This window comes from Mus caroli, chromosome 2, assembly GCF_900094665.2.
Source record: "Mus caroli chromosome 2, CAROLI_EIJ_v1.1, whole genome shotgun sequence".
Lineage (NCBI taxonomy): Eukaryota > Metazoa > Chordata > Mammalia > Rodentia > Muridae > Mus > Mus caroli.
Genome location: NC_034571.1, coordinates 137,399,733 through 137,416,247, shown reverse-complemented (window position 1 = coordinate 137,416,247; position 16,515 = coordinate 137,399,733). Strand labels below are relative to the sequence as shown.

The 16,515-nt window shown below is 46.7% G+C and overlaps 1 protein-coding gene across 1 annotated transcript in view; it reads right to left on the bottom strand.

Annotated features, from left to right (window-relative positions):
* The window catches only part of Slc24a3 (solute carrier family 24 member 3), a 465,352-nt gene extending 452,000 nt beyond the window's left edge, over nucleotides 1-13,352 (bottom strand). The window contains exon 1 of the mRNA XM_021179490.2: nucleotides 13,019-13,352. Within this exon, the coding sequence (XP_021035149.2) occupies nucleotides 13,019-13,157 (139 nt within the window). The 5' untranslated portion in view covers nucleotides 13,158-13,352. The remainder of the gene's footprint in view (nucleotides 1-13,018) is intronic.
* Nucleotides 13,353-16,515: the final 3,163 nt, after the last annotated feature.

Sequence of the window (16,515 nt, the reverse complement as noted above, 5' to 3'; positions counted from 1 at the left end):
CCAGCCGGTATGATAAGGTATGGAAAAGAAATCACCCACAATCTGCGGATCTATACCCTCTCCATTCATAAATAAACTAAACGCAACTCAAGTGCCTTACCACAGATAGTAGAATAAAGCATTAAATACCTACACTCGTATTGTTAGTCAAAAGAAGTGAAAGCACCAGGCGTGGTGACACACGCCTTTAATCCCAGCACTCGGTCCCAGCACTCGGGAGACAGAGGCAGGCGGATTTCTGAGTTTGAGGCCAGCCTGGTCTACAAAGTGAGTTCCAGGACAGCCTGGGCTACACAGAGAAACCCTATCTCAACCCCTCCCCCCCACCGGAAAAAGTGAAGGGGTGGGGGTAAGCACCTGATTCAGAAGATAGCTTAGGTGAGGCCATGATATTACGTAAAGGAAACCAGCTGGTTGTGTGTTGGATTTTCTTTGCAAAACACTGATTTCTAACAAAGATAATTACTTTCTCTTTTGAAACAAGTCTCCCTATTTAGCCTCAACTACCCTCAAACTCATGATCTCTCTGTCTACACATCCCTAGTGATGCCATTACAGATGCGTGTTGTTACATTTGTCTAGATTCTTTTATTTCTACCATTAATTCATTTATGTATTCACTCAATATCCCAATTGCAGCACTCCCTCTCTTCCCAGTCCCCCCTCACTCGGTGAAAGCCCCCCACCTCAGGTACCAGCCCACTCTGGCACATCAGGTCACTACAAGACTAGGTGCATCCTCTCCCACGAAGGCCAGACAAGGCAGCCAGTTAAGGAAACAGGATCTACAGGCAGGCAACAGTCAGAAACATCCCCCAACCCCCACCCCTAGCTCCAGTTGTCAGGAGACCTGCATTAAGACCAAGCTGCACTTCTGTTACAGCAGGGAGGCCTAAGTCCAGCCCATATATGATGTTTGGTTGGTGGTTCAGTCTCTGGGAACCCCTAAGGGTCCAGATCAAGTGATTCTGTTGGTCTTGTGGAGTCCCTATTCCCTCCAAATCTGTCAACCCCTCCCCAGCTCTTCCACAAGACTCCCTGAGCTCTATCTAATGTTTGGTTGTAAGTCTTTGCATCTGTTTCCTGGTTGGAGCCTCAGAAGATAGTTATGCTAGGCTCCTGTCTGCAAGCATAACAGAGTATCATTAATTGTGTCAGGGGTTGATGCTTGCCCATGAGATGGGTTTCAAATTGGGCCTGTCATTGACTGGCTGTTTCCTCAGTCTCTGCTCCATCTTTGTCCCTACAATTATTGTAGGCAGGACACAGTTTTGGGTCAAAGGTTTGTGGGTTGCTATACTTATCCCTCCACTGGAAGTCCTGGCTACATTCTTTAAAAATCAAATACCCTGCTGACAGAAGAATAGACAGGGTAATGGGTTTGGGGGGAGGCATGACTACACAGGGGTAATTCAAAGGAATTTTGAAGGGATGGTGATATACTATCTGTATTCTGACTATCAGTTTTTACTGTATACAATTTTCAATTAAATTAAAAGTTAGATTATTTTTCAATTAAAAAAAGTTTAGGAGCCAGCCAGGCAGTTCAGTGGGTAAAGGTGTCTGCTTCTAAGCCTGTTGGCCTGAGTTTGATCCCTGGGACCCAACCACCATATGGTGAAAGTAAAGAACTCAATCTTGCAGTTGTCCTTTGACTATCTATACTGTGGCATGAACACGTGTACACACACACACAAAAGGAAGAAAAGAAGGAAGTTAATTTATAAAAAATGTAAAGATCTAAGACACTATATACAGTTTGATCTCAACTTTGACATATTGAAGGGGGGAAATAACATCACAATACTTGAATAATGGGACTGGTCTAAATTCATACCTAGATTTGCTTAAAGTGGATAAAGTAAATGTATTCTCTACATACACCCCCAAAACTTACTCAGGATTTTAAACATCAACAGGAAATCCCACTCCAAAGTCTATAGGTTTGATTTTGAAATCCTAGGTTGCTAAGGTCCTAGGAAGCTCTCCTTAGCAACCAGCCTTCAGATCAATGTCCAGAAACGCTACAGCAAGGATGAAAAAAAGTTGCAAAGTTATAAACTCAAACACTGCTGACGAGGGATAAAAATCCACTGTCACTCAGTTTCCAAGAACCTCTTATCCTACTGATCACATCGAGACAGAGAAGTGAAACTCTAATTCCAACTCTCAGCAAACAAGACATGTCCCGGGGCCGGTGTTCCAACCTCAGCACACAGCTCTTCACTTGCTACATGAAGCAGCTAATCCAGTCACTCCCCCGATTACTCCCAGCGATTGGTTCTCCTAGATGTCACAAAATTTCTCAGGAAGATTCCCACACTTCAATAACATTTGAAAATGTGAGATGATTCACCAAAAGTTGGTCTTCATTGATTATCTTCCTTTCTTAACTTTGTGATGTGTTTTAAGTGTTTTTCCCCCAAGCAAAGAGTGAAATTGGGAATTTTTTCTCATGTCACTTCTAAAAAAAGCAGACATTCAGACCGAGGGGCCTCCTTGTCTAACACTCCAGAAAACAAATACTAAGGCAAGCAATATGGAAGCTTCCTGGCTAATTTGCCTCAATGTTCTCTTTATCTGAAGAAGCCATGTTCAGGCATCCTTCATTCAGAAATATTGTGCAAATGACAGAAAGTAATTATCCATTAAAGAAACCATCAGCAAGCCAAGCACAGCCCTCCCCTGGTATTCAGTTGACATCTCAGTACATTAGAGTAGTAACTCCACAAACGCAGGAGGTTGTCCATTATCTTCAGTCCCAAATGTAAATGGCCTTAATGATCCTTTCTGTGCCCCAATATATAATCAAAATTTTGTGTAGAATACAGTACTCTTGGTGGTTATTTCTCTTCGTCCTTAAAATTATGATGTTTAAGTTGACTTTATTTGAGTGTTGTTTATTGCCAACTACTTAATATCACTGACCCTTTGGCACTAAAAGGTATAGATGGTGTTGTCTTAAGAGGGACCTTGCTGGCCGGGCAATGGTAGGGCATGCCTTTAATCCCAGCACTTGGGAGTCAGAGGCAGGTGGATTTCTGAGTTCGGGGACAGCCTGGTCTACAGAGTGAATTCCAGGACAGCCAGGGCTACACAGAGAAACCCTGTCTCAAAACAAACAAACAAACAAACAAAAACAAAGAGGTACCCTGCTCCATTAACTGGACTGTGGTGGTAGATACATAAACCCACATGAGTTACAAAATTATGTAGAAGACAACACACATACACACATACATGCACACACATGCACACACACACTCAGTGGAAGAGAATCAATCTGAATAAGAGAGGCAAATTTGAATGATGTTACCATCATCCTGATAATATTATGCCACAGTTTTGCAAGATATTACAGTGGTGTTAACTAAAAAACACATACAATGAGTCTTTGTATTTGGCTTCCCACCACATGTGAATCTTCAGTTCACTCAATAAAATATTTCCAATTAAAAAGATTGTCCATTCCTCTTACTCTGACCCATCTTTAGTTTCCTTATGTACAGCAGCTAAAGTAGAAAAGGAAGAGGAGGGAAGGAAGATAGGCAAGATTACTTAAATAACTTGGGATGGCCTGGGTTCCGCCATCAAATAAATTATTGACCCGCTTCACAGTCATGGTTGGGAGGACCTGAATCTTTGAGTCAAAGAAAAGTGCTTTTGCTGAAGAAAGCCTTTGCTTTCACTGGACTCCCTGACAGAACATGTCTCCCTGCTGATGGCAGCGCACAGTGACCCTTCTCTCGAAAATCTGATGGACCCGTGACAAAGATGGGAAATGAGGGTGGTTAAGATGGAGTCTTACCCAGTGATGTGGCCCAGTCAGGTGAGTTCCCGGGGATACTCCCCAACAAGACCTTCCTCTGCTAATGCTGTCATTTGTAATGGCCCCACCTAATCACGAGGCACACAAAGACACACAAGTTCTCCTGGCTATTAAAGGCACTGATTAGAACATAAATGGACAACATAAATGACATACATAAATGAACAACATAAATGGACAAGAAGTACTTTACTGCTTACAGGAGTCCACAGGAGTCAACAGAAACTTCAGAACTACTGCACGTATTATAGAAGTAGAAGAGACAATGCATGTGGATGAAGTGAGACAGACTACGAAAGGAACTCACAGGTAAAACAGCTCTTGGCAATTAGAGCTGTGACCTCAGAAATGAAAGCCAGTGTCAGAGTAGGAAACCTGGGCCACACAAGGTGGTCCCATGGGTAAAATGGCTTCCTGTGCAAGTCTGGTGACCTGAGTGAGGTCCTCAGACTCTACTAAAGGCAGAAGCAGATTCTGATTCTACCAGTTTACCTTCTCACCTCCACCCACATGCTTCTGACACATCACACACACACACACACACACACACACACACACACACACACACACCAAGTAAAGTTTTTTTTTTTTTAAGGGGAGGAAAGTTCTTGAAAAAAAACCTTGTAGAAGGGCTGGAGAGATGGCTCAGAGATTAAGAATACTGGCTGCTATGCCACAGGACCTGAGTTTGATCCCCAGCTCCCATATGACAGCTTGGAACCCTCTGTAACTCCAGTCCTAGAGGATCCAACATTCACTTCTAGCCTCCTCAGGTACTAGGCACACATGTGGTACACAGACATCCATGTAGTCAAAATGCCCACATGTGTTAATATAAATAGATAGGTAGGTAGGCAGATAGATAGATAGATAGATAGATAACTAATAACATTAGTAGATATCAGAGCAAAGGTCTGGGGCAATTACATATGACTGTATATTTACTTGCCTGTGAGAAGCAAGGCAGAAGGATCATGAGTTCAAGACCAGCCTGAGCTGTATAACAAAGCTTCTCTCAAACAGGAAAAAAAATCAATAAAAAAGGTGAAAGTAGAGGAAAAAGACAGTCTAGGAGGTACCCTCAGGAACCCAAGTGAACAAGGATGTGAACATCACAGAGGGCAAGTCCCCAGGCCTGGGTGACATTCACTTCCAGATTTGAAGACTATGAGCCTGGACAGACACATACCCACAACAGTCTTTATAACATCACTGACACTGGGAGCAAATAGCACATGAGAAGCAGAGAAAATCACATACATGTCTGACAAAAAAAGGAGATGGAGTCTAAAAGCAGAAAAAAAAAAACAAAAAAAAAAAACAAAAAAAAAAAAAAAAAAAAAAAAAAAACCAGGACAGCACTTCTTAAAGGCATCTTTAAAGAAAGATAGCCAAGAGGCATCATCAGATCCTCAGGGAAAATGAGGTCCACCCTAAATTCCTTTCCTTTTATCTTAGATTTAAGGTCAGCCTTAAACCCATAGCCCTCCTGCCTCTGCTCTCCCAAGTTCTAGCATTACAGGTGTGTAACCTAAATTATGAGACCAATCTATCTGACATGTGGGGTCAGTAGAAGGATTATATCTTCAAACATACAAGGTGTCAACCCTGTGCTTTCTCTGCCTTATTATGGGGGCATCTGGAGTATGTGATATCCAAAACGACAAGTACAGGGGTACCCTGAGAGATACACACATGATTTCCTGGAAGATAGCTTCCAGGGCAGAGTGGAGAGAGATGTGTGCAGCATAGAGCTGAGAGAAGGTGGCAAGATGACAGCTAGACAGCAAGATGACCAAGCCACCTGAGCAGACAACGAAAAGCTGGAAGAATCTGGATGGAGATCACTTCCAAGAGAACCCCACATGGAGAACTTAATGTCAGCATACACATGGGGATAAGACGAGGCTGAGAGAAGAGAGTTCGGCCTGAAATTGTAGCAAAGGTTTAGCCCCCTAAGTAGAAGAGAGTAGATTACATTCAGAACTGAAAATTGTGAGTTCAGTGTGTTTCACAGCTCAGCGACATGGAGCCTTTACATGGTCACGTACAGTGAGCGTTGCATATTAACCTAGCCCACTGAGGTTCAGACTTGGCTGCACACTGGCACCCACACTTGCCAAGAATCCTGATGCCCACAGCATACTCTGCAGCAGTCCATTAGCGTCTCTGGGTAAGATGGAGACACAAGTGAAGCTCAGAGTTCCCGAGGTGACACAGCAGAGAAGACTGAGGAGCAGAAGCTCACCAAAGAGATGATTTTCACCTTCGGCTCCGCTCCTCATCTGTGGTCGCAACTGCTTATAGTCCCGGCTCTTAACTATCGGCTTCATGTCCCACCAGCCCACTAAGTCAAACTATCCATAAATGAACATTTCACATTCTGTCTGGAAAATGACATTATGGACATTGTGGTGTCGATGTGTAATGGCAGATTGCTCACTGTGGCCCCTTTGTTCTCCTGTGTCCTCCATAGGTTCAAATTCTGGTGGCAGACCAGAGTGAAAAAAAAAAAAATGCCTTTTATCCAAACTGGAACAAAGCAGCAATGTAAAGGGGGAAATGAAGAGGAACATTGTCAATACTGCAAAAGCTACAAATGGGAAATTCCCTAAACCGGGTAGCAGCTGAGCTGGTTTTATCTGCTCACCCTCCTGGGAACACATAGCTACTGCCGAGCAAAGACTGGATGCTAGATTGCATGGTTTAAATGAGCAACTGGCACTGGTCCTTTCTGACCCCTAGAGCTCCCTGCTAATCCTGAACTCCAAACTTCACAGGGTCATAGCCAACCACTTCCATGGTCCCCATGTGGTTTCAAGTCCATCGAATTTTCACATAAGGCTCAAAAATGCATATGGCTGTTCTAGTCCCACAAGCATGGACATGATTCAAACAGGAGGGGGAGGATTTAGCCACACAGCTTCCACATTATAGTTAACTACACTTGAACCCCCCCCCCCATCTAACTTTTGCCAATCTAATTATCCAAAAATAAAAAATAAAAAAGACATCATCTTGGTTATTTTTATGTTCCAATTTCCCACTTGATAATTAAGGGTGGAAAATGTTATTTGTGGCTATTGGCCACCTGCAGTTAGTTGTATCTCTGTCAGTTGTCTGCCTGCATTTATTTTTGTGCACTTTTCTAGGAGTTTGCCTAACTCCACTCCTCCCCCCATCCCTCCCCCTCCCCATCTTCTGCTTTCCCTTTGCTTCCCAGATTCCAGAGCCTCCAAGCATCACATGCTGCTCCAGGACACAGTGCATGTCTCATTCATATCTCCAACAATTCTTCAAAGGTAGCTACACTGTCTCGCTTCTCACAAAGACAGAAGATAGATACTGAGTATCATCTCAGACACCACTGTCAGCCCAACAACCAGTAATGCCTGATTAAAGAGGGCAAATACAAAGATGTCCAGGTCTCTTGCCCTGAAATCCCAGAAAGGACTCCTTCCAAGGAATCCACTGAGATGAATTTCACAAAAAGGCAGCTAACAAACATGGTGATGGGGTAGGGAAGCCATCAAAGCCTAAGACTAGCAACAGTGAGGAGCATGGCCAATCCCAAGGCAGAAGTGGATAGAGAGAACAGCACGTGGAGTGCTGGAAGCCCATCATCCCTTGGCTCATAGCAAATCTTGCATCCGCAGTACTCCTCATTCTCAGATCCTACATGACAGGATCTTGTTTGAAAGTATTGCAAGCAATGAATAAGACTGGCTGTCAAATAAACTCTACAGAATCAGAACCTGGCAGCCATCAGCCAAAAAGCCTCAAATTACTCTCCTGAGATCACAACCCACTTGCAATGTGACTCCATGGATATTTTTGGAACACCCCTCCCCCCCACCCCAGTCCTCAGTTTCCCCATTAGGATAGTCTCTGTGATATCCTTCCATCTGTTACCCAAACACACACATAGAGATTCTCCTTGTGTGCAAGAACACTCCTTATAGAAGCAAGAGTTGCCAAAGTCCTGCACTATCAGCCAGCTTCCACCAGGCCTTGGAATGCTCAGCAAATAGCTAGTTTTGCAATTCTTTTGGCTTTGCCAACCCTCCAGGGTAAGAAAAAAAAAAATCTTCCCACAAGGATTCAAGGCTTGCAAGGAGAGGAAATCTTTGAGAAAAATCTGGGTTGATGAGCAGCTAAGAAAAGGCAGGAGGAAAGAAACACTTCTATATATGTTTGTGCAGAAAATAGAAAAGGTTGAAAGCAACGTGTTTCTAAAATACTGCTTCTATGAAACCAACCTTCTGTTACTCCTTACTCCTTGGCTGACTGAAAAAGGCAGGGTGATTCCCTGTCTTGTGTTCACATCCTCTCTGCCAGTGCTGGAGAATATAGCCATATGCAGCTTCGACACAGGCATGGCCTGGTTCAAATCCTACCACTCTCCAACTGACATCAGGCACAGCCTGGCACTGTCCTTCATCCCAGTGATCTCCAAAGAGAAATGGGTAACTGTGTCAACTCTCCAAGACTAGAACTTACAAAAATACACACATGTCAGCAAGCAGGGGCCTAAAACATGGTACGGGTTTTGTTCTGTTTTGTTTTGATCATGGGCATTAAAATTCAGAAACCAAAAAGGCTTGTTTATCCATAACAAATATATTTTGAGCTCCTGGTATGGGCTGGGTGATAGGGGTGACATGTCAGAATAGATCACAGGGTCTCTGACCTCCCGGAGCTCAGAATCCGGTGAGCAGGAATGTTACTCAAACACTGACCAAACAGATAGCTGCCGACTTTGATAAATACAGTCAACAGAAAGCAGTGTTTCCAGAGGACGCCGTGGGGAGTCTAATATAGTCCAGAGGACCTTGGCCTGGCAGTGAAGGATTAAGTAACTGCAGAAGTGAAGGATTAGTTAGTTGTGGTGGACACAGCAGTACAGTGGACCTGCGCATGGGAGAAATCTGGGACCAGAAACGTCACACCCTTGGGAAGCAACAGAAAAAGTCAAGTAAAATCAGAAAAGAGAAGTCCAGCACCAAGGGAGGGGATATGGAGCTAGGGGTCTGCAGGTTACACCCCAACCCCTCTGCTGAGTAAGAGTCCATGGAAGCAAAGACCGACTCTCCGGTTTGCAGTTTGAAACCCTACAGTAGCTCTTCATCAGGAGTTACCTCCCATCTCCATATCAAATAAGATGAACAGCAATTAAATTTCATGATTGGAGAACATTTCAAAGATATTGCACATGTGCATGAATTTACAGAATATATTCACATGGGTGTATATACAAATATATGCATGCAAATGCATATTATATACATCCTTTATTCAACCACTGGCCACTTTGGGCCATGCCTTCACTCACTCCTAAGTTACAATCCCTTCATATCTCCAGATGTTTCCAAATACATCAATCATCGTATCTCCCATTATACTGAGAAAGCCGAGACTCTGTGTCCCCACTGTTCAACCTGGCTAGCATTGTTTCTGCCTCGACCAGCAGAAGACCACCATGGCAACAGCACTCTGTGACTTCTGAAGCCAGAGCCTAAAATTCAAGCACTTCTATCTTGTTTTCAGGAGTGGTGTCTTAGAACCTGGCTGCCATGCTCTGAGGAAGTTCAAGCTGAGCCCCATGGAAAGGCCATGGGTTGGTCTGCGTCAACATCCACATCAGCCCTTATCCATGGGTGTGATGTCCTCTGGGATGATTCCAGAGCTGACTGTCAAGTCGGGTGGCTCAGACTTGCAGTCTTCGCAGCCGTGGCCTGTGGCATAATGGAGTAGAGAAAAGCCATCAGGAACATGCCCAAACTCCTGAGTCAATTATCCATGAGCAGAAGAGGTGAACAGCTGTTTGAAGTCAAGGTTGGAGCTCATTTTTTTTAGATAGCAATAATAATGGACATATAAAATATATATCCATGTCATACACATACACATATACACATGCGTACACACAGATGTATGTATTTGTGTGTGTTCAAATATATGTTTTTTCTTAGTTACACCCCTTAGAACTTCCTAGAGATATGCACAAAAGTGTTTGTGTGTGTGTGTGATTTTTTTTTTATTTTACTCCTACTCCTGGAGAAAGATGACCATGTAGTCTATATCAAGAAAAGTGAAACACTTCTAAGCTACTCAATACATATAAAAGTAATCTGTTCTCATTGCAAGAATAAATGAAAACTTCATTAGCAAATCTAACACCTTATTTAAATTGTCTTTGAACACAGAGATCAAAAAGGAGATCTCCATTGGCAACCACTAAATAGGGCACCTGGGTTTTGTGGGTCCCCTGCTGCAGGCTCACAGCATTGAAGACAGTGTTTGCCAGCGAGGTAAATGCACAGAAAGTGTGCTTGGCACAGAGCCTGGCACTTGGGATGCCCAAACTGTAGTTGTTATCATTATTATTGCTTTTGTTGTAGTTAGAATTAAGAATTCTCCTCATTCCAGCACTAACTCTTCCTGACCTAAATTAAACAATCCTCATGTCCTAGCTACACAGAAGGAGAAAACAAAAACAATATAGATTCCTTTCTATACTTCTAACCAAATACAGAGCTTTGCAAAACAGAAGCAAACTTTTCAGTATATAACCAAATCTGGATTTACTTAGAAATTAAGAAAGAGATGCCAAATTCCATGATTAGAAATTTTAGACATTATGTAACATAACAGCCATACACCTCTATTTGGATTTTCTTATAAAAAGAACTAACCACCCTTTTTATAAGAAAGAAAAAGAACAAGGTGGGGGTGGGAATCATGGGAAACAAGCCTCTGAGGGGATATCCGGTTATCTTTAATAATTACCACATGCCTTTAAACATAAAAATTACCTTTGGTCATTAGGAAGGTACCCCACCCCCCTGACCATATGAGCACCACAGTCTTGCACCTGAAGCAAGGAACACAGCTGAGAACAAAGGTCACCTAAGGTTGGTTTATACCTCCACACCTCACCTCCTATATAACTTCACTCAGTCACCCTTTGTGAGTCCCAGTATTTTTAAAATGAGGTGAATTCTGAACCCTTTGCCCATGACACAAGGATAGTATGTAGAATGGCCCCCAAATTTCAGGATAAGAGTCTCTGCCCCATGTTTATAATACTAAACGGCAATTCCCTAGGCAAAAATATCATTGGAAGATCTCTATGCGGTAAATAATCTGTTTAAAATTATCTCAAAAGAAGACTATGCCTTGCTGCTCCAACATGGCTGTGCTTCACCTATTGAAAACATCAGTATCTAATGCAAGAAAAGGTGATTAGAGACCGAATTAAGACTAGCAAGTCATAGAGTTGGGGGTGGGGGCTGTAAACAGAGCCTGGGTAGCAAGGTCATTAGCATTGTTGGGTTTTCCCCAACTAAGTCTTCTTGCTATTCATGGAAGTGTTCATAAACTAGATATTAGCAGACAGGCTAGAGAAGTGAGAAAGAGAAGAGAAAGATAAACAAGAGAAGGAATGAAATGGGGGAATGCTATGGAATGATGTCTGAGTCAGTAACACCTGGAAAGAAATGTCAGGAAAACTACCTCAAAAGGGAAGTGTAGTCATCAGATTCTAAGTTCACAGTGTGTGATGCCATATCAGCCCAGATATTCCAGCATCTGGTGGTAGCAGGAACGGAAACCTCCTGCAATTGATCCACTTAATCCTATGGGTCATATTCAACATCCAGGATAAATGTCTTTTATGCCCTGGAAAGTGCTGGGAAGCCTGTTACTCACAGGTTCCAACCTGTAGAGAAACGGCAACCAAGTGATTTGGAATAACTCTTGCCAACGGAAGCATAAACTATCTGCTGGCTTCCACTCACCCTTTTCGGGACAGTCAGTGCATACTGCTTAGCAGGTCTGAATCTTCCCTTGGAAAAAAGTCTCACTTCATTCAAACAGTACAGCCCCCCTCCCTCACGTCAGTACCCAGGGGCAGAAAATCAGAGATTCAAAAGCAATAGAGAGAGTCATGGAGTCTAAGGGCTTTGCTGAAGACCAGGCCCGCTTCTTTCCTATTACCATATATGATGAAGTCTGTAGAGAGATCTGCTAAGTTCAGAATGACCCCTGAGTTTCACCACGAGGCACCACACCAGCCATTGTGAGGGAAATCCCTTTCTTGATTGATGGCACCTTTTAAAATGTCACCATCGCTATCAAAATGCTTTTATTGTGTGCTTCAAAGCACCACGTATTAGATCGTGTCTATCTTAACAGTACAGCACATATCTGTAACTGTTTTACCCCACAATCATTTATTTGTCTGCTTCCCCACAAACCCTGATATTCGAAAAGCCAGGATACAAAATCATTTTACGACCGTTATTCTTTCAAGTCTTTCCTTTCTGTGGTGTTGTTTTGTTTCTTTTTCTTACACAGCTGCACCCCAGAGTCCAAATTGTTTCCAATGGACAACTGTTCTGAGCACATTTCTCCTCAATGTCTATTTTAGCTCCAAAAAAGCCAAGGGCAAAGATAAAACCAAACTATCGTGTGTGTGTGTGTGTGTGTGTGTGTGTGTGTACAAGTGTGTATGCACCACCAGCCAAAGCACCAAGGAAAAAGTGGGCAGCATGGAGTGGCCCGCCCCCAGCATCAAGTCGGTGAAAGGAAGCAAGCCAGCCTTGAGAAATGAATCCATGTGCTCCTGCTGAGCAACCCTTTAAGGGAGCAAGCCCATTCCTAAACCCTGGCTGGTAGCTATCACTTTCTCCTATCCGAAGTTCCCAGCACCTGTTCTTGGATCGCCAAGATGGCAAAGAGCATTCTCCACTGCCCACCCCACCTGTTCTGTGTGGAGAACACGTGGAGAACCGGCTGTGAGCTGGTCAGCCTGCCCTGCATTCCCTCAGCGAGCCAGGAGTACAGGTGGTTGGTTACTTGCACAGGTACTGATTGCTGTCAGAACAACTTTATTACTGGCCTTGGCAGTGAAAGGGTTCCTTCCTGTCACCATCGCCACTATCAGCCAGGCTGTGGGAAAGGGGCAGAAGGCAAGAGGTAAAGGTCTTCTTGGTGCCCAAAGGGTCACTCCTCCACCGCTGCAGTCCTAGAGCTCAGACCCCTTCCTCCCTAGCCCCGCAAGAGACTGGAGTGTCCCCGTGCCTGTTCGGTGTGGCCAGACCCAGCGCAGTTCGCCGGGCGCCGAGCCCCGAGAGCCCGAACTGCTGGAGCCGCAGCGCCCACTCGGGGCAGGCGGCGAGCACTCACCCTTCTGCTCTCGCAGGCTCGACAGCGACCAGAGCAGCAGCGCCACCGAGGCCAGGAAGCAGAGCTGGCTCAGCAGAAGGTCCCTCCGCCGGCGGCGGCTGCGGCGGCGCGCGCGGTCCTGGTCGCCCGGCGGCGGCATCCTCGGACTGCCCGGCGGCGTCCCTGGCGGGCGGCGTCCGCTTGGGTCGCGGGCGGCCGCGGCGGGGACGGCGGCAGGAGGCAGCCCTGCGCGCAGCAGCCGCGCGTCCTCGCTGCGTTCCCACCCGGCCGCCGCCTCCTGCTCTCCCTCCTCCCGGCCGCTGCCGGTCTCCACGCCGTCGCCCTCGTCGCTATCGCTCAGTCCCTCCTCCCCCGCCGCCTCCTCCTCCTCGCCGCTCGCCCGCACCGCCGCCTCCCTGCGCTCCGGGTCCCTCTCCTGCTCGCGCGCCATGGCTCCCACGCTCCGCGCCCGCGTTCGGCCTGGGGCGGCGGCGGCGGGGGCGGCCGGGAGGCGGGGGCGGCGGGGGCGGTGGAGGAGGAGCGGGGAAGGACCGGCGAGAGGAGGGCCGGCCGCTGGCCACCCGGAGCAGGCCCTGACCTCAGGCTGCGGGAGTGCGGCTCCGGGTCGCACTCCAGTGTCCACGCGGGGGGTGGGTGGGTGGGGGACTCGGAGCCGAGCGGCGGCCGGAGCGCGCCAACAGCAAGAGCGAGCGCAGCTTCCCGTACCCCACGGTGGGTCGGCGGCAGGGGGGCTGCGCACGGGCGGGGGACAGCGCCCGGGATGCTATGAGTCGCTGGCCAGCACCGCGGGGAGGGGGCGCAGGGAGGAGACTGGGCTGTGGAGGGAGCCCGGTGCACAGCCCTTCAACCCTTTGGTGCCCAGAGAAAGAGGCGGTGAGGTGGGGGAGGCCCGCTAGGCGGGATATGGATAGACAGATCTCCACCAAGGAGGACTGGCCTGAAACTTTCAGAGAAAAGGAGGGTTTCCTTGGCCCTCTTCCATCCGTTGCCTTAAGCTAGAGCGTCGAGAGTGTGCTAGGTGGCCAATTCCTAGCCACTGGTCCTGCCTCCTGCCGCTGGCCTCAGGGGTTCCCCTCTGCCCCCTGGTGGGGATCCCGGTGAGCCAGGCTCAAGTCCTGAAACTGGCCTCCTGGGGGTTTTTGGCTTATTAGGGTTGTCCTGGCTCCCCCCTCTGGCTCAGGTTCACTTTTCGCTCTCTGAGGAGCTGAAGCAAGTCCAGTGTGTGGCTGAACCTGAGGGGGCCCTAGTAAGATCCCTAGGAGGGAGACACTTGGCCTTCTACAAGGACAATCAGTCTACCCCACCCCCAAGATTAGAGCCCTAGGCCCCAACTCCCTAATTCGAGTTCTTCTGCCCCTGCCTATTAAAGATGTAGAGGCCGGCATCCCCACCCCTATCTGCAGTACCATTGCAGGGCACCTAGTGATCCCAGGGGTTCACTCTCAGGGGCTTGGACTTCCCTAGACTCATCCCAGGTACCTGCCTGCAGGATGGAAGACACAGGACCCCAGAGGAAGGGAAGAAGAGATGTGTTTCCAAGTGGTGGTTAAACTTAAGTCTTATTCCAAAAGGATGGCCCTAGAAATCAGATATATGTTTGGATGGCTCTTGGGCCTGAGCAATCTAGCCCTCGGGAGTTGGGAGGAAGTGGGGAAACTCCATAGAGACTTCTCCCTGCCCAGGTCACAAGGGACCCACAGGATCAACTGTGAGTGACCTTCCATCCCGTATAGTGTCAGATGTCCCCTGACAACATCTGGAGACATGGAAAGTGGCCACAGGTGGTTTGTTTTCTGCTGAAGAGCAGACTCTGCTTCCCGTGTGAGTGGTTTTTCCCTCCCACTCCCATGTTGGCTGCCCCATGTCCAGAGCACCTTCCCTGCAATGGCTAGGTGAGTTTGCTTAGGTCACCAGGTAACAAAGGAGGAACGCAAACACTTCAAGTCCATCCAGATTGGAGCATCATGGAGAAGTCTCCAATTCTGTCACCACTATTCTTGATAGTGGTGACCCTTGAGGAATTCAGAGTAATCTCGACTTGTTAGGAAAGACACTCATATAGTGTCTCTAGTGGAAGGCAAGGAGGTGGGTGGGAGATGGGAATCTGGAAAATGCTGAGTCAGGGAATGAACACTAACTCATCCTGGGGCAGAAACTGTCATAGAAGGAAATGTGTGATCTGGGGTTGGTGAGCATGTGTGTAAGGAAACGGGAGGACAAAAGGGAAGACTAGAAACTCATGATTCTCGAGAAGACAGGGTAGACTCCCATGGCCTAGAGAAAGAACTCTGCTAGTTGATATTTGTTTTGAGAAATCTCAGAGTAAGAGGGGATAATGAGATAAAGCACAGGCAAGATCGATAGCTTCTGGAAGCTGTCGGACATCACTGGGAGCAGAAGGTGGGGATCTCTGATCCCCTCCTGACAGTAGTACCTTAGCTCAGACAGGCTCACTAATTCCTATGGTGAAGGCATCTCTGCAGGGATCAGGGAGGTCCTTTATCTCTTTCTCCACCCCTACCATCAGGTAAGTATAGAATAGAGCAATCTCTTGGTGCCCTATCAGAACCAAAGAGGAGGGGAGACAGCCTTGATGATATTTATTTATTTATCCATTTATTTTTTTATGTTATCTGCCTGACTCTGTGTTTGGGAGACAGATGTTTGAAAGAAGCAGGACCCAGAATGAAGAACGTAGTTATGATCTTTCAGTATCAAGAAGTTCACGGATTCCAACATGGCTGCTGCCTTTTATCCCCTAGTCAGTTTCACACTTGGTCTCACAGCTAGTGTGCCCTCAAGATGAAAATCCCACACCAACAGTTCTATCCCAGAAGGAGCTTGCTTGGGGAACAGAGCATGACCCTTGGGGGCAATGGGCTCCTTCCCCTCCCAAGAATGAAGCAGGTGTGTTGATAGAGTCTCCATGTTGGCTGGAGGCAGGGCTCCCCCCCCCCCGCCCGAGCTTTTACTTCCATAAGCACTTCACTTGTAGTTGTGTGCAGAGTTCATGTAGGAAATAGAAACAGCTCGATTGCTTTCACAGCCCTGCCATTGCACTACCACCAACAACAAAAATCAAAAGCCTTCCCACGAAACTGGCGTAGGGATACACGTCTGTGATCCCAGCTCCTGAGAGACTGAAACAGAAGGGTGGCAAATTTGAAGTCTGTCTGGGCTATAAACATAGTTCCAGGCCACCCTAGTTACACAGTGAAACTATCTCAAATGAAACACGACGAACAACAGTGACAACAGCCCCTCCCTCCTGTGATAACAATGACTTGTTATCTTTCATCAGCCGGTGGGTGGGGCCTCCCCTGTGTCAAGACAAGGCACATCTTTGGGCATCCCTGCAGTCTTTCCGACTCTCTGATCTCCCCTCACCCACAGTGCCCAGACCTGACAGGGCAGTCTCCACAACAAAGCAAGGTTGTGTCTCCATAACACCAAACAGTTGCCAGTTGTGTCAAACAGACAAGCCAGGGTTTTGAAGA